The sequence below is a fragment of the Pelodiscus sinensis genome, chromosome 24 (assembly GCF_052426305.1).
Source record: "Pelodiscus sinensis isolate ZL-2025 chromosome 24, ASM5242630v1, whole genome shotgun sequence".
NCBI lineage: Eukaryota > Metazoa > Chordata > Testudines > Trionychidae > Pelodiscus > Pelodiscus sinensis.
In genome coordinates, this window is record NC_143075.1 from 9,680,214 (window position 1) to 9,707,100 (window position 26,887).

A 26,887-nucleotide genomic window follows, 5' to 3' on the forward strand; every position below is an offset into this window, starting at 1 on the left:
ATAACAATCTAGGCATATAGCAATCTGTTGGCCTCTGTAAACTCCACTCCAATTCATTGGATGAAGTGGGTTTTACCCATTAAAGCTTATACCCTAATAAATCTGTTCGTCTCCAAGGTGCCACAGGACTCCTCGTTGTTTTTACAAACTCTGGCTTATGCAGACTGATGTGTTTTTGTAGGGTTGTTCACGAATGATTGGCACTTGCATTCTTTCATTATTCAACCACACAGCATTGGAAAATGTGACTCAGGAGAAGAATTACATGGATTCGCAAACGGAAGCAAGACAAAAAAACTGAGCTGTCAATCTGAATAGTCCGCTCTGTACAGCCTCACCTGAAATCTGCAAGGTCATGGGTTTCTGCACAGTTGTTTCTTGTTTGATAGCTGTGCCCTCAACTGTCAGAATTAACTAGCCGTACAAAAAAAAAAAGTCTCCATTTTAGATGCTTCTCACTCTCTGCAGACACTGTAAAAAGTTTACTCCATTGTGAGTTTCTGGCCATGGCAGGGCTGAGAATGGCAGTCAGATGCACTCCTTTGAGACCCAGTCACTGCAGATATGCTATTAGCGATAAGCAAGCTAAGCTAAACCTCTACACTTACCCCAGATCTGCTGGAAGTCAGTGTGGATCCACTGATTTCACTGTACAAACCTGACTTGGGCCAGCTGAGGAATCTGGTCTCTCACCTGGAAATTTAGGGTTTGACGACACAGGAAAGTGAATCCGAATTAAGTAAAGGGGTGAACTTAAAGTGTATTTGTTATGCCACATTGAACCCCTATGTCAGGAATGGGGAACCTAAGGCATAGATGCAGCCTTTGGCTTGCCTGGATCTGGCCCCCAAGTCTTGAGGCTCCCCCCTCCAGAATTGGGGAGACCACATTGGCACTCCAGCCCCCTGCCATTCCACTGTGGAGCTAGAGCACACAAAGTCTACTAGCTGGGCCCCTCTAGGCTCTGGTGTGTGAAGGGAATGTGGGGAGAGTCTTTCTCCTTCTCAGTCGGCCACAGAAGTGAGGGTTTGGCTTTTCTTTTTTACTTCTCACTTGTGCGCGGCCCCCGACTGATTTTTCTGTGGGTCAGCAGCCCAAAAAAGGTTCCTCGCCCCTGCCCTATGTGGACATACGTATTCAGAATTAAAACAGACTTACTTCTACGTATCTTAATTCACTTTGAACCTTATAAAACAACCAATCAGAAAAACATCTGCAGAATCCAACAAGGAGGATTCTCCTGAAAAGTTCTGTTAGTTGAATTAACTTACTCTTCTGAGAGAGCCCAGCACAGATCCCTTTCAAACACTGGTATCTCTGAATGATGAGAACAGCCAGTCACCAGCCGGTAAATGTAGGTTCTTGACAGCGCAGAGAAGCGTGCGTGGAAGTTACCGGACACCCGATAGGCACTCAGAATGCTGTTAGGAAAGAAGAATGGAGAGCCGCTTGAACCCACAGGTTTAAGCCTGGCCACCGCATGGATGGAAGACCCTCAGAATTAAACACACAACAGTCTTCTCTAGGAAGCTCCATTAGTGAGCAAGTCACTAGTTACCACCCATCCCTTTGAGCTGAAAACGAACCAAAGCTGTAGCCACTCCAGGAGCGTAAGCGATACAGCGCCCCAACACTGCGTTGTCCTAAGCACAATGCCTTCCGCTGAGGTGATTTTGTTCGGGCAGCATCGCGGGCGAGTTAAAGCGGCAGGAGGAGTGTTGTAGTGTAGACGCTGGGATAGTTAGGTCGATGTCAGCTGTCGACCTAACTCTGTAGCGTAGACTAGGGCTCAAAGGCTTAGGGACAGCCGCCAGAGCATAAGGTTGCATCCCTGACCAGCGATGGGCAAGCCAGGCTAGAGAGTGGGCCACAGCAGAATCTGGCAACCCTGCATGTGGGTAACAGTAAACAAAACATCTCGTGGGCCACACATTGAACCCCGATGGGCTGCATGTGGCCTATGGGCGGCAGATTACCCACCACTGATCTAGACTAATAACCACTGATGGAACTATCCTCCAAGAACTCCTCTCATTCTTTTGTGATCCCAGTTATGCTTTTGGCCTTCACAACATCCCCTGGCAAGGAGTTCCACAGGTTGACTGTGTGTTGTGTGAAAAAATACTTCTTTATTGGTTTAAAACCTGCTGCCTATTAATTTCATTGGGTGACTCCTGGTTCTTGTGTTATGTGGAGGGGTAAATAACACCTCCCAGTGAGGTTTCAACGAGTTTGCTCCCACGCTTAATGTCAGGCACACACTCGAGCACCGTCCCGAATCAGGGCCCCGAGTGGAAGGTCCTGTCAGGACCCCCCGGATACTCAAGGAGCACACTCCTACGCTAGCTCTTTCCGAAGGCGGTTACTCAGCTCATTGCAGCAGATGGAGACAGCAGGAAACTAGGTCGCTCCCCCGCCCCCCGAAGACAGACACGACTTTGCCGCAGTCGGGTGGAAATGCAGAGAGTATGCTGCTGCCTCTTAAGACGGATTCTGCAGCCAAGAAGGAGAGCACACTGGCTGCATTTAGGAGACCTCCAGGAAATCACAAGTTCTTGTGGATTCAGAGGCAAGGCCCTCGGACAATGTTATCCCCCCCGAGCATCTCCATGGACTGCAGAACCTTTACACCAGCGAGGAACTTGCCAGGTTCCTGACCGGCCTTGTTTTCTATTTTAATCCAGCAAGAGCGGAGAGGGCGGGGGCCAAACCGTGGCTCAGGAGCCACATGCGGCTTCTTCGCAGCTAAAGTGTGGTCCCCACAGCCCCTCTCCCAGTCATTCTCCATCCCCCAGACTTGGGGACGGGGAGCTCGGGGCTCCTGTCCTGCGGTGGGGCGTCGGGACAGGAGGCTTCTATCCAGCAAAGGTTCAGAGCTCCGGGGCTCAGAGCTCCAGCCCCACTTTTCCCAAAGCCTCGAATCCCGGCATGAGTCCGCTCCTGGCCCCCGGGCTGAAGCCCCCGGCTCTGACAGATGCGCCTGGCTCTCGTACGTCTGAAGATTATCGTGGGCTGCTTAGAGGGTCAGTAAGTTGGGCCACCCTGGAGCTAGAGGAGCAACCGCCCTGCCTCCGTAAGAAGCTGCCATGGAAACGATAAAATGGGGCCATTTGGGTTTAAAACAGAGGGGGGGCACCGATTACAGCAGGAGGAAGCGGAGTTACAACTCCCCCTCTCCTCTCTGGCTCTGGGGAACAGCCCCATGGTCCCATTAGCTCCCCCACTTCTTTCCATTGATTGAAATTACTGGCGAGGAGAGGCAACATCCTCTGTCCTGGAGCTCAATTCCCCCTCTTGGCCCAGCAGAGCGCAGGCCTGTTCCTCTGCAAGGACAGGCTGAAGGCTGTCACGCCGCAGGCCTCTGGAAGGGGCAGAGGCTTTTCTCCTCAGGCGGAGTGCATGTACATGGAGGGGAGAGGTCCTTACCTTCCTCTGGCAGGTGTGGCTAACGGGGGTGAGCAGCCCCTCTACAAACTGTCAGGTATCCTTTGAGGGACGAGGCGCCCTGAACCCGGCATGAGATGAGGAATCAGATCAACAGCCATTACACTCCTGGTGCCTGTCCACAGCAAATACCTGAGCCGCACACGTCTTTACAAATATTTTTCTTGTGCCCTGGGGATTTTTGGCGGCCAAGTGCCTGCTGATCCTCCCCCAGCAGCCCTGGAGCAGATCAGGAAAGGGGAAGCTAGGGGACTCCAAGCAGTTTTCTGGTAACAAGCCTCATCTGACCCAAGCAGCGTAATGAAGCGTTCCATTTGTTCTCCCCAACACACACACGGCAAGTCGGCAGTCCCCCCGGAGCCTTCCTTCCCAATGCTCATAGGCTTATTAGGAAATAATCGCCCTGGTATGGACTCCAGTTGCGCAGCTCGGTCAGAAAAGAAACACATTTATGCTCACATGATTCTGCCATGCGCACTTATCTCCTGCCTCACATGCTCAGCGTAACGAGGGGACCGTCTTCCCGCAACCTAGTCCACGAGGCCTCCCTCCTTGCTCCATTTCCGTCATTCTTAGAAGCCCACTGAAGCAGCGCAGCCTGCAGAAAAGCATGCTAGGCCCGACGAAGTCTGGGATTGCCAAAGGAATTGGGGTCCCTTGGTTGCATGGGCTGGGATTTCGCCAATGATATACAAGATGGAGCTGTCAAAATGCATGTGCATCTTGTAACCACAAAATCACTGATCTGTAAGGGGTCTCCTTTCCATCCCTCGCCTCTTCCGCAAGTGAGGTGGCTCCTCTCAGGGTGGAGGGCAGCTTCTGCTGTCCCCAAGCAAGGTGTGTGGGGGGGGAGCAGGCTGGTGCCCCCTGGAAGAGGTTGGGGGCAGCCAGCCCTCGGTGTCACCGAGGCCGAGGTGTTGGGCCCTCGCTTGAATTGCTCAAACATATCTCCAGCTCTGAATTATGGGTTTTGGTGGAGCATCATCTTCTGCAGCCAGTTTTGTGGGGAATAGATTAGACAATAGACTAGATCAGCGGTGGGCAATCTGTGGCCTGCAGTTTTCTGTGTGCGGCCCGTGAGACATTGCCCACGCGCAGGACTGACAGATTCCACGGGTTTCTGTCCATGTCAGTTTTTTCCTACTGGTATTACAGGTTGAACCTCTCTAGTGAAGCACTCTGTGGACCTGACTGCTGCCGAACCAGAGGATTTGCCAAACTATGGTCTAGCAGCATTACCAACACTTCCACTGCTTCCTGAGCTGTTCACAGACATTTAGGGGTCAGGTAGAGCTAAACAACAGCAGAGAATCCTGAGAGTTAGGACTGGCAGCTGTAAACAAACTTTATGGGACCGTGTGAAACTTGGCCACACCCTTCATAAGTGGACATCTGGCTGACTCATATCATGCCAGACCACGGATCTTGCCAGACCAGAGTGTGCCAGACTAGAGAGGTTCAACCTACACTAAGATGAAATGCATGTAAAGCCAGGGCATGCGAAGGGAGGTGCCGTTTGGATATAACATGGACTAGGAGAGACGTGTGCTCCCTCTGCATCCAATCAAAGCACTGAGACAGTTCAATTGGCACACACTGCAAATTCTAGGTACACAAATGCAATTAGCAAAACTGCCCTCTCCCAGGAGACTGTCTTGGTTACAGCCATCTTGTAGCCCTTTGAGATGAAGGAGGGTGACTCATACAGCCCACTCATTAGCCTAGGTTGCCCACTGCTGGGCTAGACCCATCCTAAGCCATATGGGAGAGCTATACAGAAGGATATTAGTGGTGATAATGAAGCCAGCCAGCCTGGAATCTCGTTTCCCTTCCAAACTCTATCGACAATAACATGCTCCCACAAAGACTGTCCCCTCCCCTCCCCGATCTCAACCACATGAAAGGGCTGAGTTTTCTGTTTGGCATTAGGAGAGAATTTTTTTCAGCAGGGTAATATTTACAGAGGGAGAGCGGCGGTTGCTGAGTCTGCTCTGGCTCATGCCCATCACTGATGCCTTAATATGAAGCAGATGAAGAGTTTTGAAAAGTACAGCCAGGGAAAGGAGGGGGAAGCAGCACCAACCCGAGTTCCTCTAACTTCTAATGGATCAGAGCGACAGTGTCGCTGGTAAAAGACCAAATAAAGTCAGATTCCCCATGGCGTGGCTCAGTGATTGTAGCTGTATCAGAACAACAGGCCTTGCAGGAAAAAAAAATGGATCCCTTTCTTTTGCTCCTACCAGTGTTCCCTGGCGGCCACCCAGGAGAGAGTCAAATGCCGCCCAGATGATTAGCAAAGCACCCACAGCTGGCAGCCTGTGTTTCTACTAGTGGTGCACATCCACACATGCCCCAGTGCACAGAACAAAATTTATTCTGCACATAGGTGGAAAAAGTTAGAGGGAACATTGGATCCTACTGCCAATTTTTCCCTGGATGTTGTCTTACTGGGATCTTCCATTGAATGCCAGTCTCAAAACATGAGCTTCTTTATAGGTAGGAAGGAATAAAACTCTGAGCTTTCCTAATAGTCATCAAAACCAGCCTCCCCTAAACTTCCAAAGCCCAGCACAGAAATCCAGAGACATGGTGTAGATCAAAGCTCTAGTCCATCATGTTTATTCCCACAGCATCCATTAACCCATTGGGAGGAAAAGAAACCCATAGTCTGATATGTATTAAGTGTGACCTAGAGTTTGCCTCATAAAATGGTTTGACAGGGAGATTGCTATCTGGCTTTCAAAGGCCTTGTAGTAAAAATAGAAGACCAGTCCCTTAGGCCTCGAGCAAAGTTTGAACCTAAGATGTTCAGTGCTAGAATGGTGGCCTCCTACTGCTTGAGCTAAGAGGATAACTCCACTAGCTTGCAGCTGTAGTAGGCTGTTATCCCCTTCGGCAGACCAGCCACTATCAGGAGGACACAAAGGCCCACACTTCCATAATGTGTGTTAGACATTGGGTAAATGATTGTTCTGAATGATGTCACACTTCTCTCCCAAGTCCCTGTTGAACCAATGCCCCAGCAAGGCCAAAGGGACCACTGCACAGCGTCATTCAGAGGACACAAATCCTGACCACTCGTGGCCATTAAAAACATCATAGTATTTAAAAAAATGAGTGGCATTCTGACCAAATTCCATCCCAAGCTATTACTATTCACCTCCCTCAATCCTCACTAGTGTTTCACAGAAGTACTGTGTTCTTTACTGCCTACTCCATAGCGTGATGCTGTAAAACAAACACTATGTTCCACCCCAGAAGTGGATGGATTTCCACCATGGTGAAGTCATACCTACACCTCCCTTTCCTCCCCCCTAGAGAGGTTGAGGAAAGGGTGTTCAGCTCCTCAGATCTCAAGGCAAGATAGAAGTGGGTAAAATTCTGTGAGAGCCTCTGGGTTGTCATTAGTTAACAGCAGCGAGGAAAGCACAGCTTCTGGCAGGCGGCTGGGCTAAAAACCAAATCTTTCACCCCGTTGCCTTCATGCAGCAGCTGCAGAGGTTCTTGGAAACGCCACGCTTCCCGATTCAACTAACATACAGGCTCCCTACACCTCATCATTCCCAAAGCTCTTATTCATAGCACATGTGGGGCCAAATTTCACCCTCTGAAGTATGCTGGGAATCACCCTCGACTTCCGACAGAGCCACATACAAACACCAGAAGCATTTTTGGGTCCTCAGCTTCACTTCTCATTGTTTAGCTCATGTGTCACTAAAGCAAAATACTCTTTGCACATGTTCCTTCCCCCCGTCCCCGGAACAATCAGCCATCAAGTCAGACTGTAATCACAAGGGCACCATCAACTTATGCGCCAGGATTTTAAAACCATTTCTCGCCAGTCCCCTCCCCTCCCCATTTGCTATTTCGAGTCGCAGGAGAAACACATCACTGCAGACTATTTCCTTATGGAATTCAGTCCCTCCGCACACCCTGTCCATGAGGCATGCACTTCCTGCGTTGGAACTGAATGACAGCCAACCCCAAATTTGGTCTGCTGGGAAGAAAAACTGCAATTTTGGGAATTTTGCAAACAAAAACCAGAAACCAGTTTGCAGTTCCGGTGCGCCTCTCATGAGGCTTTCTGAGCACCAAATACACGTTCACGAAGGCTAAAGCCACCCCAATGAAGCCAACAGGAATCATTTGACACAATGGGAAATGGAGACCCAGAGAAGTTAAGCGACTTCCCCAAGTCACAATGAGTCAGTGGCAGAGCCAGGAATAGGATGCACAGATTCTTGCATTTTACACAGGAGAAAGTGGATGCAATTCTGTGCTCTGTGGCATAAGGAAGGTCAGACTAAATGGTCTCTTCTGGTCTTCGTATCTATGAGTTCTGATTTCCAAATCACTGTTCTGACCACTAGGCCACAGGGGAAAGAAATTGAACATGGGACCTCACTTTACACAGTCTTCCTTCCTACTGTCTGGATGATCAGAAGTGGTTTGACTTCCAAACAGTGTTAAGTTCTGAGACTGAAAATATAAGACCAAATTCTATTTGATGGCCTTTTTTTAACCAAAGAGCCACCTGAAAACAAGCTCTCTCCTAGCTCTCAATACAGCTGCGCCGGTCTTTTTCCATATGTGTTGTACAAGGTGAAAGCTATCGAGGGACAGTTCCCCACAGATGTTAGACGTGTAACTTCAGCTGGCTTATGAGATATTTGCTTCATGCACTGGCATCCGTGCATTCAGAGGCCACACGGTAACCACAGCCATTACCAGTCCATCTGGCTGAGGGCTTAAACAAATGAAATTACAACGATGCATTCGCTGTTTGCAGTACAGCCAAGACCTATACAGGAGTGGTGCCGGTGAAGTCAAACTTGATTTTATGGCTGCTTTTTATTTTGCACCATAACCATTAATGAAATCAAGTTCATTTTTTGTTTTGCTTGTCTCAGATACCAAAAAAATCCCCAAACAAACCTCAAAACCATCACCAGGATTTTTTCCTGCATTTTAAGAGGGATATCTGGACTTGGTGACTTACATTTGCCAACACTGGTTTATTATTGTAGGGTTGCCTCTGAGTACTGGGCTGCACAACCTGGTTTGCTGTGGTAGGGCTGCCTCTGACTGGTGAGAAGGTGACACTAAATTATTATTTTTTTAAATCATCACAAAAACATTTGCTTTGAGGGACCTTGCAAACTAGTAAACAACGTTTTTTTGTATTTAGAGACACAGCATCAACTTGAAAAAAAATCACAATCCCCTCTGGAAAACTTTTGCCTACATAGTCATACCTTAGATCAGGGGTGTCCAAACTTTTTTCAAAGAGGGCCAGATTTGAAGAAGTGAACATGCGTGAGGGCCGTCCCCGCACTCTCAGCCCCAAGGCGGAGGGCCCGCAGGGTCGGAGGCGGGCGGAGAGCGCAGGGCACGCCGGCCTCACGGCGGCCCGGGAGCAGGGCGAACCCGCAGCCGAGCGAGGGAGCGGGGCTGCGGACGTGCCCTACAGGGCAGGCTCTAGGACCGCAGAGGCCATGGGCGGCGGCGGCGGCACGGCCGGAAGCGGCGCGCTGGGCGCGTCAGTTCAAAAGAGTGCCGGGGAGCCAGGAGAGGGGGAGGAAGCGGGGGCCGTATTAAATCAGAACACGGGCCGCAATTGGCACGCGGGCCGGACTTTGGACATGCCTGCCTTAGATTATGCTAAACAAATGAGATCAGAAAACTCTCTCTTCTGGCCACTGTGGCTACTGTTCCCTGTAAACCAGCATTTTTTAAACTTTTTAAGACCAAGGAACACCAAATAATTTTTTTTTATGAAGACCACCAAGGATTTTTTGTTGAGGGAGGAAAAAAAAAAGGTTGGGGGGGGAGGCGAAGTTATTGAGGAAAAAAAAGGGTTGGGGAAAAGTTATTGCGCCAAAAAAAAGTTCGCTGTCCCTTTAAGGGTGCTCATTTTTAATTCTGTTGTTCTCTGCAGCACACCGGTGTGCCATAGAACACAGTTTAAGAAACTCTGCTGTAAACTGAGTACCTGGGTGGCCACCCAGCTGATTAGCAGAGTGTGTTTCTGCTGGTGGTGTACATCACACGTCACATAGCAAAACTTATTCTACACACAGATGCTAAAAAAAAATGAGAGGGAACACTGCCCGTCCATTTGTTTACTATGCAGTCACTGTCATTTTGGGTATAGCCAACATCACCCCTTCTTAAGAGCCTGTTGGACTGTGTCTCAGACCCAGCACCCTGGGAGGAAAACTCCCTTTTCCAGGTATCATGAAAGGGCACTTCTAAAGAAAGCTAAGAGCAAAGCTACCACTGGAAGGTGCACAGCCAAAGAGGTAAGAGGGGGCGGGCAGGAGCATGGTCAGGAGGATCACTCTTTAATTTACCTTAGTCCCTTTGCAAACATAAGAAGTGGAACAGTAAACTCTCAGGAAATCAGTCAGTTACAATAATTAATATTGATTGTCCCTTTAATAAGGAGGCTCTTACGACGACTCCTCCCTCTGCATCTCCTCTGACTGTGGACCCAAATTCCAAGGACTGCACTTACACGTCTCCTTCCCTCTCCCAGTACAGACCCTGGCACTTGTTCAGACCTAAGCGCGCACAGCTGGCTCCGAGACAGCTGCTGAAGATGCTGCTCCATTGATTCACTCTGTCAAGAGCCTTCGGACAAAAGGCCCCACTGTATTTAAATGCAAAGTAGCCTGGTCACCCAGCTCCGGAAACATGGCAATAAAGCCAGAGCAAGGATTGATCCTGAGAGGTGCTGAGCACCTGAAGTCCAAAAGGGTTACCCTGCGTGCGGCCACCATGGCAGCCAGTGTGAATTCACGCACGATCCCTGCAGCTGAATTTATGAGAGAGGAGGACAGCTCGCAACGAGAGGGCAGAGCCGGGAGGTCTCACACGCCGACGCTTGCCAGCCAAGGCTGTCCCCATGAAGGGGAATGCCTGTCCTGAGCTCTGTCAACCGCTGCAGGGGCTAATAGGGATAGAAGAGTTTCACCGGTTAACGAGTTTCACCACTCAAGAACCCACCCCACCTCCCTACCTTCAGGCTGTCCCTTATCTTGCTTCCTAATGCCAGAGCCAGCTACATGGGGAGAGGGGAGAACTGGTGTTGGCTGCCTGGCAGCTCCCAGGGTGGCCTCCCCATGCAAATGCCTTATCCCCTAGTCCACACCAGGACCAACCCCACCTCCCTACCTTCAGGGTGTTTCTTATCCTGCCTTCCTTACCAAGAGCTAGCTACAGCCTGGGGGCAGCTGGTGTTGCCTGCCTGGCTCATCCCTTACCAACTGATAAGCTGCTGCTTACTGGTTATCTCCACCAGTTAAATTCTTCATGGGGCTGCCAGCGCTGGCAGCCCCGTGGGGCCAGGAGCCCCGGTTAACCGTGTAACTGATAGAGAATTTGTATTGGTTACCCAGTTAATATTTTTATTCATTTTTTACATCCCTAGTGAATAACGCTCTTGAGGCTGTGCTGAAGGGAGCAAGTGCAGACAGAGAACTCTGGGGTACCGGCCGCTTGGATCACACTTCATTTTGTTCCAGCCACCAACACAGCGTGTGACCTAATGGAGCAGGCACTGGGCCCAGGTGCTCGGCCTAGCTCTGGCTGGACTCCAGCTCCGTGTGTGGACCTGAGCAAGTCACAAAAGGGTCTAAGCAGGTCAGTGTTTAACTCCCACTGAAACCAATGGGCGTTCAGCCCTGAACTGGGTTTGGGGCTTCTGAAAACCCCACGAGACGTCTGTCTGTATCTTTAGGCAGCTAACGGCCTTTGAAAATGGACCTAATTTTGAGAGGTGCTGAGCAAAGTTAAAGCCGAGCGCTCTGGGGGAATCAGGACCAAGCTACGTAATCTGTCTCACATTCACCCCTGCCGTGATAACAAAATGGCCGCCTCTTGGCGTGCTGCAGAAATGGGCTAGTCCTATAGGGGTGCTGTGCTTGAGGAGTGACATTGCTGTGGGGATGGCTGTTAAGACTGGCTCAGCACTAGGGTTGTTAAAATGTGTGTAATTAAGTAACCATGTAATCGCTGAAAATTTCAGCAGTTACATGAGGGGTGGCAGTTGGCTCCCCGGGAGCTGGTGCTACTTTTAAGCCAGCTCCCTGTGCATACTGGCTCCTGCCTGCCGCCCTGCGCTGCTGCCTCTGTATCAGATGCAGCAGCATGGGGTGGCAGGCAGCCGTCCTGGGAGCCGGTGCGCACGGGGAGCTGGCTTTCCCCACATATGCTGGGAGCGGACATGTAAGCGTGAACATTAACCAAAAAGCTCATCTGTTAACCATTTACACAGTTGCACTTTCACATCTTTACTAGGGATGTTAGCAGATAATTGATTACACAATTAACCGATAAGCCTAGGCTTATTGGTTAATCATATCAACTACATGTAAACACACCCCCACTGTCTCTGTGTCAGAGGCAGCAAAGGGTGTGGAGAGGTGGGAGCCGGTGCCCGAGAGCCTGCTTTTAAGACAGCTCCCTGTCTTCACCAACTCCCGCAGAGCTGCCTACCCCTCACCCCTCACTACCTCCCACAGAGGCAGTAGTGCAGTGGGGCAAGTGGGCGCTGACGTGTGTGTGTGCCCTCCCCTGCTGCCTCCCAGAGACGCAGCAGCGCGGGGTGCAGGGGGCAGAGAGCAGGAGGGAGCCGGTGCTGGAGGGAGCCGGCTTAAAAACTGGCTTTCCCTGGTCCCCCCCCAGTGTGTAAACAGGTAACCACTACTAGACTTTCCAGTGGTTACATGTTTACACAAATCAATGATAGTTAACCCCTAATACCTATTCAGCACCCTCGCAAAGGACATGACAGCTTCTCCCCTGCCCTGCGTGGTATTTCATACCCTGATTTTGGGAACCTCCCAAACAGGACAGGCCCCACGGAGAGGCAAAATCCAAGTGACTGACTGACTGACTGACTGTGTGTGTGTGTGTGTCAGTCACACACACACACACACACACACACACACACCCCTCTCGGCGTCAGCGCGATGTGCAGCCAGGACTGGCCATCCCCGAAAGCTGGACAACTGGATGCTATACCCTGCAACGTTGAGAACAGATGCAACGGTGATGTCAGCCCCCAAATCCCAGGCCGTGCTGTGTCGGCATTTGGGCTGGGCCCTGCTATACAAAGAGGAGATTAGGATTTAAAGCAGACGGGGCGCTGGGAGGGGGAGGGGCACTTTACAATAATGTTGCTGCGCTTAACAACAATCCCTTCACAGAGCGCGTTGGGGATTTGCTTTTTGTCCTGGGCCCATTGGCTTTGGGCAGGAGAGTATTTGCCTCCGTAAGCGTCCCTTTGTTTAGTTTCACGCCACCAGACAGCAGGCGTGTCCTGGCGACGTGAGGGAGCAGGGCCATGTTCCCCGTAAACACCATGAATGGGCCTCTTACATCAGGGATCTGTGGTTCAGGTCTGGGGCACTGACCCAAATTCCTGCTTTCCTTAATGCCCATTGGAACTGCAAAGCACTGGAGTCTGATTATTCAGCATAGTAGCGCCGCGGGCCAAGCGCGATGGGGGACCTCGCAGTGCTAGGGGCTGTACTAGCAAAGAGACCACCCCAGTCCCCACAGAGTTACAATCGCAAGAGACAAGACAGACTATGGGTACAGCACACAGCAGGGATCTCAAACTCCTCGCCCGGGGCCCATTCCTGGCTGGAGCGATTGTGCGGGCCAGGGGGAAGCTGGCCAATACTGGGCCCCAAACGTCACATCACACCAGCTTGCTGGTGTCTGCCGGCGTCCTGTCCCCTGGCTTGTGCCCCACCTCCTCACGCCAGAGCTGCACGCAGGCAGCCCGGCAGCGAGAATCTCCGCACTCCTCCCCCGCCCCAGCGGCGCTCCGCTCCTCCGCCCGGCTGGCGGATCGGATGGGGCCGCGCCGCCCGTAGTTGTCACAGGCCGCACAGTGAGCCCCTGTGGGCCACATGTGGCCCTCGGGCCGTATGTTGTGCAGGCCTGCCTTGCTGGATTGCACAATTGCTCGGGACAGGAGTTTAAAACCCTTGGCATAGAGCTAGAACGTGCAAGCAGAGTGACTGTTTGCAAACAGCACGCTGGCTCCACAATTTGGGAGGAGCTTTTGGGCTGTTTTTTACAAAAAACTTTCCAAACAATAAAAGAGAGAGCAGTAAACGTAATTCTTAAGAGTCCACTCAACCACTGAAACGCACCTGTCTCTGAGGAGGAACAGAGCATCTATTTAAGAGCTCACAGTAACAGCACATAACAGTTTAGCAAGGACATGGATGAACATTAAATTCACCCAAACCTTTGGCAACACAGAAAACGATCAGACCACGCAGCTTACAAAATGCTTCTATAAAAAATGCAACTTTCCAATAAACGCTTTTATCAGATTTGCCCCAGCAGTAAGGTCTGTGGGAATAGGTGTTTAGACCTGGGTTTTGTCCAAAGTACATTGATTTTGTGATTCTGCGAAAACTAGTAAAAATTGCAGAGGGGGGAAAAAGTGAGAGGAAAAAGTCAGGAGTTCCAGGCTAGTCTACAGAGACCTTTACACCATGCTCATCATTGCAGCTGCATGCTCCTTTGTCAAATTACCACCAATTTGGTACCGACTATTTGAGAGAGATTGTCTGTCTGTTCAAGAACTCTTCCTAAACAAGAAGAGCGAGGACCACCAAATTTGGTACACGGCTTCCTTATATCAACACTTTAAGGAGGCTTGGCTGTGGCAGGACAATAGGATGTGCCTGGAATGGGATTGCTTCTCAGAAAACACTACAGAAAAGAGATAGAAGCACCGGGCAGGTGAAAGGAGCTGGCTGGGGGTTCCTCCCTGCATCAGGGACTGCCCTAGCCCCGAGCCTCTCACCCCCCAGTATCCCTTAGGGAGGATTGCAGCTCCATCCCTCCCCCTGCGGGTCATTGCTGGCTGTTCCCCTTTGTCAGGGAGCAAGGGGAACGTGCACAGTGTGCTGCATTCCTCGCTCTGGCTGGGGAGCGCAGGGGGCAGGTGAACATGCACCCGTCCCCTGGCTGTGCCCTCTGGAGCTGGCCCCAAACCGCTGCAGTGTGAGAGGTCTGGGGCTGCATACTGAACCCCTCCTCCCCAGTCCCACCTTAGAGCTGTGGAGTCTAACCAGTTCTGTAGCAGCAGCCACATGATATTGAAAATGTAAATAATATAGTGGCTACTACGACAGCTAACCAGCCACATTCCACCGGCCAAGTAGCCACATGTGGCTAGCATGTGGGTCACCACAGCCCTAGAGCAATGCCTGAAATGAAGCATGGGCATTTTCATTTTATTTTCCAAAACCAAATATTAATTGCGCTAAAGACCCGAGCAATGCCGGGTAAATCTTCTAGTTGGCTCAAAGATTGTGCATCTGCACCACTGAGCAGAGCACCCTAGTTTATGACAAAAATAATAAACGGGGGATTTTGACTCAACTTCTCTGAACCAGGTCAAGCGGCAGACTAGATCACGTTCAGAAGGGATGCAGCTGACCTCACTGAGGAGGAGAGAGACTGGCTGGCGCTGGCTCTCTCTGAGCACCTGCAAAGCCTGTTTATTTGTGCGGATGTCTTTGCGTTGTTGGAAGCCATTAGGGATGTAAAAAGTCGTTTATAAAAGGTAGCAAGCACTGAAGATCCTAGTGGTTACGCGCGCTGCAGGCTCTGCAGTATAAAGCTTGTATACTTTCCATTAGGCCACGGGGGCCCACCCTACCGCCCTACTGTATACTGCAGAGCCCTAAGTGAAGTCCCCCCGGAAGCGGGGCCAGCAAGGGTTGCTGGCCTCATTCCCGGGAGGCTTCGCAGCAGGCTCTGCAGTTGGCTCCCCAGGAGCAGGGCTTGCAGCCCCTACCCTCCCTGCTGCTAGGGAGCCGGTGTGTAATCTGTGGAGGGGGAAGCCAAGCTGGGCCTGCCCTGCACAAGGGCTGCTCTGCTCCTGCCTGCCCTTCTCCCGCTGCTGCCTCTGTGGGAGACAGCAAGGACGGGACAAGTCGTTCCGCGGAGCTGGCATGCGCAGGGAGCTGGCTTAAAAGCCGACTCCCTGCGCATCTTGGCTCCCTCCTCGCCCCCTCTGCTGCCTCAGAGAGAGAGGCAGCAAGGGGAAAGGGGAGTGCGTGTAGTTGATAGGATTAACTGATAAATCCAGACTTATCGGTAAATCATGTACTCGACTATACACTGACATCCCTAAATGGAACTGGTTAACTATTTACGTCCCTAGTAGCAATCAGATTTAAAGTTCGTTAGATGGATAAAATGCTTTTGCAAAGAACTAACTTTGACTACGGGAGCGTCCTGTAAAGGCCGAAATGTTCTAAGCCAGGGTATGAAGTTACAGTCATAACATCATCGCTGGTTGACCAGGCCCTCCATGTAGCAACTACAAGAGTAGGGTCCCCCCAGGATCTCCTTCATTCCAACCCTTAAAAGGTTCTCCCCAAAGTACCAGTAGTGGGATATGATGAAACCACCTGGCTGCCAAACTGCACCGGTGGGCCAGGCCGATGGGTGTGTGGATGCGGGTGGGAAGGTGGCAGGGCTGTTGGGAGGCAGCCAGACCAGTTCTGTGCATAAACAGGAGGAAGGAGAGTTCATGGTACCTTCCCCAGCCACCCCAGAGAAAGATTTTGTCCCCTCTACCCCACTCACCAGATTGGCTCGGTCTTCAAGTGGTAATTGAGGGCGGAGACAAGAACACTCTCAGGGAAAGGCGGCTTCCCAGCTGCTCGCTGGATGTCGAAGTGAGCGGCGTTACAGAGGGCGTGGACGCCAGTGTCCGTGCGGCTGGAGATGAAGAACTTGATGGGAGCAACAGGTCTGAGACGCTGCGCCGCCTGCTGCAATACAACAGAAGGGACAGTGAGCGAGGCGTTCACCAGGAGGCCGCCGTATTCTCTGGCTCTCCCCCATGCCTGCTCCTGCACCGCCGCAGTCAACAGGAACAAGAGCGCGGCATCTTACAGGCCTGGTGCCGCTGAACCGATCTGAGCTTTGCTCCAAGAAAGCATCAACTGTACACATTTAACGCAAGTTGTCCCTGAGCTGCGGGGAGTCACAGGGACGCAGCCAGAGGGGACTCCCAGCCGGCAGATAGAACAGAAAGTTTATCTGTCAACAGGGACACAGCGTAGAACAGGCTTGGCTACTGGTTCCTGTGCTGCCATCAGTACAATCCATCCAGGGGAAGCGCCCAGAGCCCTGGCGGTCAAGACTGACTCCCCAAACCAGCCAAGACTGACTCACACCCCACTTCTGGTCCCTGCCCCCAGCCAGCCTCCTCCGGCCTTTGTCCTGTTTCCTGGGCAAAAGGTGTCACCTGGTCCGGCCCCCTCCAAGGCTCAGGTTAGGGAGGGCATCAGCCATTGTGTACATGGGGGAGGCTATCGCACAGAAAGTCCCATTGCCATGTAGGTATTAGCGCAGAGCCCAGGGAAACTGAGGCACACACACGGGGTTACTGTAGGACAGTAGAACTCACATGTGACATCACAAGGTGGATAAAATCCCCACCTTGTCACACAAGCACCAAAGAGAACTTCCTACATCCGCTTCTTTCTTTGAAAGGTCAAGGATATCAGCAGGAGTCCAGCTGAGAGCCCTTGGCCCCTTGCAGACAGCAAGCCAAGACGCGTTTTCAATTCTTGGAGGCCAACAGCCAAAATACCCAATTTAGAGATGACGGAGTATCTTTGGCGGCCCAGTTTGAATCACCAGAAAGGGGCTTGATTTTCAGACTGCGAAGAGTAGTCGCCTTCTTGGGAATCAGCCCCCTTTTGAGCACCCCAAAATGGAGGCCCCCAAAATTAGGGATGTGAACGGGTAACCAGTTAACTTACCCGGTGATGCTTACTGGGCAATGGTTAACTGGACCCCAGAAGCAGCCCCCCACCTGCAGCCCATCATGAGCGGAGGGCTGCTCCAGTCCTACCAGACCAGACCCATTGTGCCGTGGGAGCTGGCAGTCCCACACAGACCGGGCGCCTCGTGCTGGGAGCTGCTGCAGCCGGGCTGGCTCCCTTTTAATTGGTTAACCTGTTACATCTAACATTGAACTGGCTAACCAATTAAACAGGATTTTACACCCTTCCTCAAAATCCCTAATCGCTGCTGAAGGCAGGCACTTGTTTTTCATGCAATTATCATCATAGAAAAGGAATCACATATAAACAGATGTCAGACAGTGCTGGTTGGTGCTCAGACACTATGGCTATGTCTACACTGGCGGGATCTTGCGCCAGAGCTATGCAAATGAGGCTAAGCGTGGAATATCGCCGAGCCTCATTTGCATATCTAATGAGCCGCCATTTTGCAGAAGAGGCTCTTGCGCAAGAAGGAGCTGTCTACACTGCCCCTTCTTGCGCAAGAAAAACTCTTGTGCAATGCCATTATTCCTGAAAATAATCAGTGTAACAGCATTGCGCAAGAGGGTTTTTCTTGCGCAAGATCATGCCAGTGTAGACATAGCCTATGTGATGAGGAGGGTATAAGACCCTAGACAGGGGACTAGCTGTCTGTTTTTCAATGTTGATTTCCCCTTTAAGGCGATGCAGAGTTTAAATCTAGTTTTCCACCAAGGGCATGTCTTCACTTTGCGGAAGATCGCCAGGGCCGCAATCGATTGTCCATTTATTCTTTTGTATAGAGCAGGGCTGGGCAATAACTTTTTGCTGGGGGTCACTTCGAAAATTTTTGAAGCGGCCCCAGGCCACACAGGAAGGGGCGGGGCATCGAGAAGGGGCGGGGCCGATATTTCTGGGTTCCCCACCTCCAGACAATGATTGGTCTGGGGTGAGGGAGTGCCTTTGCCCCAACCCAAGGTGCCCATGCCCCTGGTGTGGGAGGAGACTTCCCTCGCTCCACTGTTCCTAGGCCAATTAAGGCCTGGGGGCGAGGGTGCATGCGAAGCTTTCCCCCCCAGCAGTGCATGGTGCTTCAAAGTGGATCCGGCCCATGGAGGCCCTGCTGCTCCCCCGCCCCAAGGCCAATTAAGGCCTGAGGGCAGGGGAGCATGCAAAGCTTCCTCCCGCCTTGCCAGGAGCACCCGGTGCTTTCAAGCGCCATGGGCTGCTCACAGGGCGGGGCAGACCAGAGAAGGCTTCACACGCTTCCCCCACCCCCAGGGCAGAGGCAGGACCTGGCTGTGCTGCAACTGCCCCAACCCCTGGCCTTGGCAGCCCCAGCCGTCCCTGCTCCCGGCCACGCCACAGCCCCAGGTCCAACTTTTATACTTAATACAATCACTTTTGCATATTAATAAACCCAATGTAAAGAAGAGTTACCTGGCGACGCGAGAAGTCTGGGCATCGCTCTCTTCCCGAGAACGGGGGCGAACTTGAGCTTCTCTTGGATACGATTTTACACCGTGCAAGACGGATTTATCTGGGGGTCAGGTCCCACTAGGGCTGTGCGCCTGGGGGTTGGGGCAAGCCCCCTTAGCTGAGCCTTCCCAGAGCTGAGCTGGTCACAACATTTGTATTCTACTGCCAGGGGCTGTGACTTCATCTCTGTGTCCGTGCAGGCAAGGGGCCAGAGGGCCTGTCTCAGCAGGATGAAGGGCTGAGGGATGCCCAGGGAGGCAGGTGGGTGGGCTCAGTGGTATTTCAGCACATCAAACGACAGACCCAAAGGGGTCTCTGGGACCCAACCTGTCACACCATTACTAAATGCCAACACCCCAAAATCAAGTCCCTGCCCTGTTCGTGCGCACACGTAGCGAGGGAGCTGACGCACAGACATACACACACGGCAAATAACGACACGATCAACCGTACTGATACAAGTCACACCCTTCCGTTCACCAGTCACGTGTGTCGCTGTCACACAGGACTGGGCTGCTCATGTTTAAAAAAACAGCCTTGTTTTCCTATGAAGAGTCGTCTTGGCATTGAGGCCACGTCCCGCTAACACGCCTGGGTCCTCAGTCACAGCAAGACTAAAATAAAAATGGCCACAGGCAATACATTATTGATACAGGCCGAGGGCTGCATTTCACTAGAGCCACCTTCCCGCCCTTGACCTCAGCTATGCGGTGAGGTTTGGGGGGGAGGGAGGGAAACAAAGTTGAACACGACAGCCCCACAATACTAAAAATCACCATTTTTAAACCAAGGGGAACGGAAATGGTTTCCACAGTAAATTAAACACCTTTTGAAAGGGATTACAGTTCCCATTCCCCACCATGCCCCCCCCCTTACGTTTCCTCCTTTGCCTCACACCAAAGGGCTGGGAAAACAAACGGGGGTGTAACCGATTACATTTTAAATTGGTTATACGGTTAAACGAGCTCCACAGGACCATGCCCCATCAGTCTTCAGCCCCCGCGGGCTGCCGGCTTTGCATGCTTCCAGCCCCCAGGGGCTTCTCAGTTAAACTTTTCCATCCCTAATGGGGGCCTGTGTATGGACATGCAATAGGATGAATTACGGTATCTTAAAAACGATGAGGCGGCGTGTGGCAGCTTAAAGACTAACAGGTTGAGTTGAGCATAAGATTGCACGGGTAAAGACCCACTTTGTCAGATGAATGCAGTGGAAATCACAGAGGCAGGCATAAATAAACTCCACCAGTGCTGATCCCAAGCCCTGATCAGGAAGGAGGAGCATTGGTCAATGAGGTAGCTTCCCTTCACTGCAAAAAACTCTTTGAGCTACAGAAACTACTCACGTTACCATGAAATCTGCTGAAAAGCACAGGGTGGACTAAAGTCTAAGATGAGAATGTAAAATCCCGTTCAGTTGGCTAACCGGTTAAATGTTAAGTTTAACCAGTTAACCGATTAAACATGGGATGAGGGCTGCTCTAGCCTTTACTGGTTAACCATATCCGGTAAGCATCACCTGTTAAGGGTGAGGCTTACCAGTTAACCATTAACATCCCAAGTTTAAGGCATAAATATCCTAGTACATGAAATGGAGTTACCTTATCAAGTGGAGGATTAGCATTACCCAGGCCAATTCAGACGGGGGAGGGGGAGATGTGCCCCACTCCCAACAGTTGATGGGGAGCTGTGAATCCCAAGAGAAGGAAAGTTGTTTTTGTAATGAGCCAGCCATTCCCAGGCCCTGTTCAGCCCCAGATTAATAGTGTCAGGTTTGCATGGGGATTGCAGCTCTGCAGTTCCCCTTCGAAGTCTTGTTTTGAAGTGGTTGTGTTGAAGAGAGGCCACTTCCAAATCTCTTAGGGTATGTCTACACTACCCCCCTAGTTCAAACTAGGGGGTAATGTATGCATACCGAACTTGCTAATGAAGCCCGGGATTTGAATTTCCCGGGCTTCATTAGCATAAAGCCGGCGCCGTCATTTTTAAAAGCCGGCTAGTGCGAACCCCGCGCCGCGCGGCTACACGCGGCACGGACTAGATAGTTCGGATTAGGCTTCGAATACAGATAGAGGCTTCGAATACCTCGTGTACAGATAGTTCGGATTAGGAAGCCTAATCTGAACTATCTGTACACGAGGTATTCGAAGCCTCTATCTGTATTCGAAGCCTAATCCGAACTATCTAGTCCGTGCCGCGTGTAGCCGCGCGGCACGGGGTTCGCACTAGCCAGCTTTTAAAAATGGCAGCGCCGGCTTTATGCTAATGAAGCCCGGGAAATTCAAATCCCGGGCTTCATTAGCAAGTTCGGTATGCATACATTACCCCCCTAGTTTGAACTAGAGGGGTAGTGTAGACATACCCTTACTGAGTGTCCAGGGAGACGGAAGCGCTCTCCTTCTGGGTTTTGCATATGACCACTCGATGTTAAGGACACTCTGTGTCCATTTATTCCTTTGCAAAGAGACTGTCCAGTTTGGCCAAAGTACATGGCCGAGGGGCACTGCCGGCACGTGATGGACAGATCACATTAACAGGTGTGCAGGTGAATGAGCCCGACAGCGTGGCTGATGTGCAGAGGTCCTATGATGGTGATGCTTGAGTAGATGTGTGAGATATTGAATCACAGAATCTTAGAACTGGAAAGGACCTCGAAAGGTCATCAAAGTTCACCAGGACAGACTTGACACATTTTCAAACACAGCTTGTCCCGTCTACACTCGAGCTTTCGAAACATGTTCGCTAGCTCACGGTGCACAGACATCTTTCACCAGCCTTTAGAGAGAAACTAAGACAGTGAGCAGAGATAGGAGGGAGTCCGAAAGATGGGCTGTAAAAGGAGAAAAGCAGATTAATGGCTAGAAATTGGCTCTGCCTGCCCTGCCCCCCCGAGGAGACCAACCAGTGACCTTTATTAGGCTTCCATTTGGTACTGAGAGTCAAAGTTTTAATCACTGCCTCGGAAATGCCTTCCAGGCACCCACTGTTTTAGCAGAGCGGATTCTGGACCCTTTGAAACACACCGTTCTAAAGCATGGGGAGAAGTGCAAAAATGTAACTGAGCTGCCTGCGGAAGGCCCCGGGAACCAGCAACTCCCTCCCCACCACCGGCGCCTTTTTCCTCTTGCGAGGCCTTTTCTTTGGCACTCACACGTGGTTCCCATTAACAGTGAGAAATCTGCATGTATTACCCTTGCGCAGAGAGGAGCAGACCAAAGTGACACCGTTTGCTTTAGCAGGCCTTGACACGCAGCTCCGCGGTTTACGGCAAAGCTGAGGCTGCATTCAGAAAGCAAACTGGCAGGCGGGTGCGTCGGGGCTGAGCAGCCGTCCTCAGGCACAGAAGTGCAGCGAATCTGCACACGGGCAAGCGGGACAAAGCGTGGGAAACATCCTGCTTGGCATGGGTGTGGGGCAGGGCTCAGGCTCTGGACTCAGCAGCACCCCCCCCCCCAACGTCCACACGCCCCCTTCTATAGCCACTGTGTCTGAACAGCACTGGAACGGACAACCGCGACCGCCATGGACTCAGGGCTTCCTGCAAGCTGAGCACTTGGGCAGCCGCCCAAAAGAGCTTTCGGTACCGCCCAGCTGATCGGTGGTAGGGATGTCACCGTGTATTCAACTACACGATTAACTGATACGCCTGGGTCCTCCCGTCGCCTACATGCACTGCCCCCTTGCCGCCTCTCTGTCAGAGGCTCCCCACGAGCACTGGCTCTGCCTGCCTCCCCCATGCTGCTGCCTGGGGGGGAGGGTAAGGGGAGCAGGGGAGGCTGCCACAGAGCAGCCTCTATCTGTGGTGAGCCTGGGCCCGCCCCAGACAGGGGCTGCTCCGTGGGATACTGGTGCTGCCTCTGTCCACCCACGAACAGGGTCTGCTGCTGCCCTGAGCTGCTGCCTCTGAATCAGAGGCAGCAGCATGGGACGCAAGGGGGGGCTCCCCAGGAGTGGGGCTGGGAACACACTGGCTGCCCGCCCCAGGGACCATTGAGTAGTCATGTAACCGCTAACATTTGATGCACAGTATCCGATTACACAGTATCTAACACCCCTAATTAGTAGAGGGTGCACATCTGCACTTGCCTTCATGCACATAACAGAATTTATCCTGCACATGGATGGAAAAAAATTGGAGGGAGCACTGCAGGGGCTGAAGTCTGGATCTCCCCCCTCTGGCTGGGAGGAGGTCACTCGCTTTGGAAAGAAGACTGGAAAAGAAGAGCAGGCTGTAGGGTCCAAGCAAGGCTGAGTGACTGTCTGGCACGTGGGGAACAATGAACCCACAGAGACACCGAACAGGATGACAGGGACACAGAAAAGCTATTTTCACAGCTGCCTCCGTGCAGCCGGCGTCCTTCCCAGGAAACTGAAGGGTCTGTGCACTGAACGTCCAAGGAATAAACAACAACAAAACTGGAACTATTAAAAGCTCTTTTCCCCTCCAGCCCAGCAGCCACGTGGTCTTTAATAGATATTACAAGCGACTCCTGCACCAGATTTCTTTAGAACCGCTCGGGGAAAGCACGTCCTAATTAATCTCCCCAATGCGGAGTCCTGCTGAACTGCTGACCCCGCTTGCAAGCAACTCACAAATGACCCCTTCTCTTACGTCCCATAATTGGACCATCCAGCTGTCCTCTGAGCGTACATGCAGCTGGTGGCTTGTTTGCCCCTGATTCCAATGCTAATCTGCTAATAGCACTCACACTGAATTATAAAAAGGAAGCGTTAGTTACTCTTCATTGAGCTCAGGGAAAAGCAATAAAATACTCAGGGATAATAAAATAAAAACACTTTGGACCTGCGCGGTGCTTTTCGTCGGATGGGCTCCCCCAGCATTAATGAGATTAATTCAGCCTCCCAAATACCTCCGCTGGGCATTGTCTCGGTGATCCAAATGTGGAAACTGAGGCAGGAAGATTGAGCAACATGCCCCAGGTCACCCACAAGGGACAGTTGAGATTATAGTCTTGGAATGGGGGGAGGGGGGAGATTTCTCTTCCCTTGTGCGGTTTTTGTACCAGTATCACCTTTCTAACGCGAGTGGACTGATGCCTGATCGCACCAGCGAGGAGGAGGATCAGCCCTTAAGAAGTCCCCAGGCGCTGGCTTGGTGCTTAGATCTCAGCCCATGTTGCATCCAAGTGTGCTCATCTTAGCAGATGTTCGTGTGTGCATGTGGCACCCACACTCCTACTGGGTGCGGTGTACTGGCCCATGTAATCGTACTGAGGCCACTTACAGAGAGAAAAGAACGAGTCTCGGCTACAGCCTCAGCGAGTGCCAGCCGCTTTTAATAACTCAAGCTGTAGGCTCATGCACTGAGCTTCAGCGGTCCCAGGTTCAGTTCCACCTGTTGGTGTGACACGTGCTCTGTCATTCGCTGGCTCGGCCGGTGTTGCAGGGGCTCCATTGACCTCGATCTGCTCAGTTTTCTATCTGACGTTACTTTCTGGTGTGCATTCTCCCCAGGGAGACACCTCCAACGGTTTCACTTTACCCTGAATTCCCGCCTACGCTGTGACCACAAAAGCACCACGTGGAAGAGCAGCCCAGCTGACTGCAACCGGTTAGCCGCTCAATGCTTCCCCATTGAGAGCACACATGAAACTTTCCATCCCGACGTGCCAGAATCGCATGGATCCACGTTCCACTAATTCTGCAGAGGTCTGTCCTCCCCCGCACCCGGGTGATACACCTGCAAACCACAAGGATCCCATCAACTTCCATGGAAACAGGATTCAGACCCCAATTAAAAGCCCCAGCACAAGGGCCATTAAGTCAAGGCTGAGCTAAGAGATTTGTAGAGGGAGGTGGCGGGAATAAAGTCCTGGTGTGTTGGGGTGGGGGAGGGTCTGAATCTCTGGAACCTTTCCCCATAAATACTTTAAAACAAACGCAACAAAGCCCCTCTTGCACCGTTAGTACATTCTGGTGGTGCCTTGGGAACGTTACGAATTTTTTTGTTTCCAATCCAACTCCCATTCAAATCAATGGGCCTGACATCGATGGAAGCTGGACTGGAGCCAGAAAGCATCACGAAGGAACAGGGAACACCAGGAATCCCAGCGAGGCTCAGCAAGATCCAGAGAAAGCCAGCACCCTGCAAAGCAAGGAAATCTCCACTTCTGGTTGAGCAAAGCCTGCACAAGGGGTAACAGACACATCACTGGCAGTGCTGCATCACAGAGAGAGAGCTGGTTTTTAGCTGTCTCACCCAGGTCCAATTGCCCAGCAAAGGTGAAAAGAGTTTAACTGGTTCACTGATAAGCTGTTGCTTATCTGTTCCTGTTAAGAGTTAAACTCTGCAACTTGGCTAGGGAGCCTAGAGCCAGCAGCTCCACCAGGCTGCGAGACCACGAGGCTGGCAGCCCCAGGGAGCCAGCAGCCGGGAACCATGGAGTGGCAGCCCCACCGGGCTGGGAACCCAAGAGGCTGGCAGCCCCAGAGGGCCAGCAACCCAGGAGCCTGCGGAGTGGCAGCCCCACAGAGCTGGGAGCCCACGAGACAAGCAGACCCCTAGGCACAACAGCTGGGAGCGTACTCGCGAGGCTGGGGAGCATGGGGTTGGGAATCCATGAGGCTGGCAGCCCCCCAGGGCCAGAGGCCGGGAGCCTGCTTGCAAGGCTGGGGAGCCCTCTAACACCCTTAACCGTGCAACCGAAATCTGAACAGCTACACGGCTACCATTTTAACAATGTTTGTTTACATCCCTAGTTAAAACCAGAGACTGAGGGCTCCCAGCCTGGGTTAAGAGACAGGAGAGCAGGATAATGCTTTGAAGTCACAGCTTGGGTTGGAGCTCAGAAGCCCGCATGGCAGGGGGGTGGTGTGTGTCCTGGGAGGAGGGGGGATGACTATAGACACAGAGAACAGGGGGCTGTCGAATACTTTTGAGAGCTGCCGACCGAAGGGCACCAAGCAGAATGGCTCCGTGGGAAGTTTGCTGCATGAGGTCTTGCAGCTCTGCCCCGGCCCTCAGAAGTCACCTAACTACGTGGGTACGCCTGGAACATCAGAGACATCAGCGCCTCTGGCTGCAGGTTCCGATTCTACTGGTTACAACCGTGCAACTGCCTTGATTCCAGTTAAGGAGGTTAAATAGCGACCGACCAATCAAATAGTTGATAGGACGATGCCACCTTTGAAGTGTAGCAACAGCAAAAGCACCAGATGGAGCCCGGGATCAGCTGGGGATTCCCCGCGGCGCTGCCGCTTTGAAATGCCGTGTGCAGCCTGACAGCAGACTCCCCGCGGCGTTTCAAAGCGGCAGTGCTACCCAGAGCCTGGGGTCAGTGGGGGAGTCCCCAGCCGATCCAGGGCTCCACGCAGCGCTGCCGCTTTGAAACGCCGTGTGCAGCCTGACAGCAGACTCCCCGCAGCGTTTCAAAGCGGCAGTGCTACCCAGAGCCTGGGGTCAGTGGGAGAGTCCCCAGCCGATCCCGGGCTCCACGCGGCGCTGCCACTTTGAATGCCCCGTGCAGCCTGGGGACACCCCAACTGGCTCTGGGCTGCATGTGGCGTTTCAAAGCAGTAGTGCCGCATGGAGCCCCAGGCTCCACATGGCGCTGCCGCTTTGAAGTACCCCTTCCGCTTCCCTTTCTTAGAGGCAGCAAGGGGGCAGGGGGGAGAGACTAGTCAACTAGCATGTCGACTAGTCCTTCATATCCCTAACTCCAGTGAGGCTACCAAAAAGGAAGGAGTTGCAAAAACACTTTGCCCCTCCTCTGGAGGCCCCTGCAGCATTGGGCAAACGACTGACAGCCAGGTGAGATAGGAGACTAGCATTCGCCCCTCCCCCCCCAAGCCCCAGGAACCACAGACAGCGGAGGGACAGGCCCAAAGCCAGACACAGAATGAGCAGCAGCACCCTAAGCAGAATCGGTGCTTCCTGAATCTAATCGCTGGACAAGGCTTCCTCTGTGCACGAAGGGAAAGGAGCGATAAGGGAAAAGGATGCTTTGAACTGGGTTTTAAAGGTCAAAAGAGAAGCCCTAGGACAAACTGCATATGGAAGGGAATTCCACTCAGCAGGGTGCAGATAAGCAAAGAGCCAATACACACAGCATGTGCTGCGCTGGCTCACAGGGGAGATTCTAACATCAGAGGGCCGGACCCTCTTCTGGGGCATATCAGCATGGC

General features: G+C 52.1%; 1 protein-coding gene across 7 annotated transcripts in view; it reads right to left on the minus strand.

The window, feature by feature from the left end:
- Positions 1 to 26,887, minus strand: part of PUSL1 (pseudouridine synthase like 1) — an 85,289-nt gene that overhangs the window by 42,121 nt on the left and 16,281 nt on the right. For 4 of the 7 annotated variants that reach the window (XM_075906654.2, XM_075906652.2, XM_075906649.2 and 1 more), the window contains exons 3-4: positions 16,075 to 16,262; positions 1,272 to 1,421 (exon numbers count right to left, since the gene is read on the minus strand). In XM_075906654.2, coding sequence (XP_075762769.1) covers positions 1,272 to 1,421; positions 16,075 to 16,262 — 338 coding nt within the window. The remainder of the gene's footprint in view (positions 1 to 1,271; positions 1,422 to 16,074; positions 16,263 to 26,887) is intronic. The other 3 variants (XM_075906655.2, XM_075906653.2, XM_075906650.2) reach the window with 1 other exon arrangement.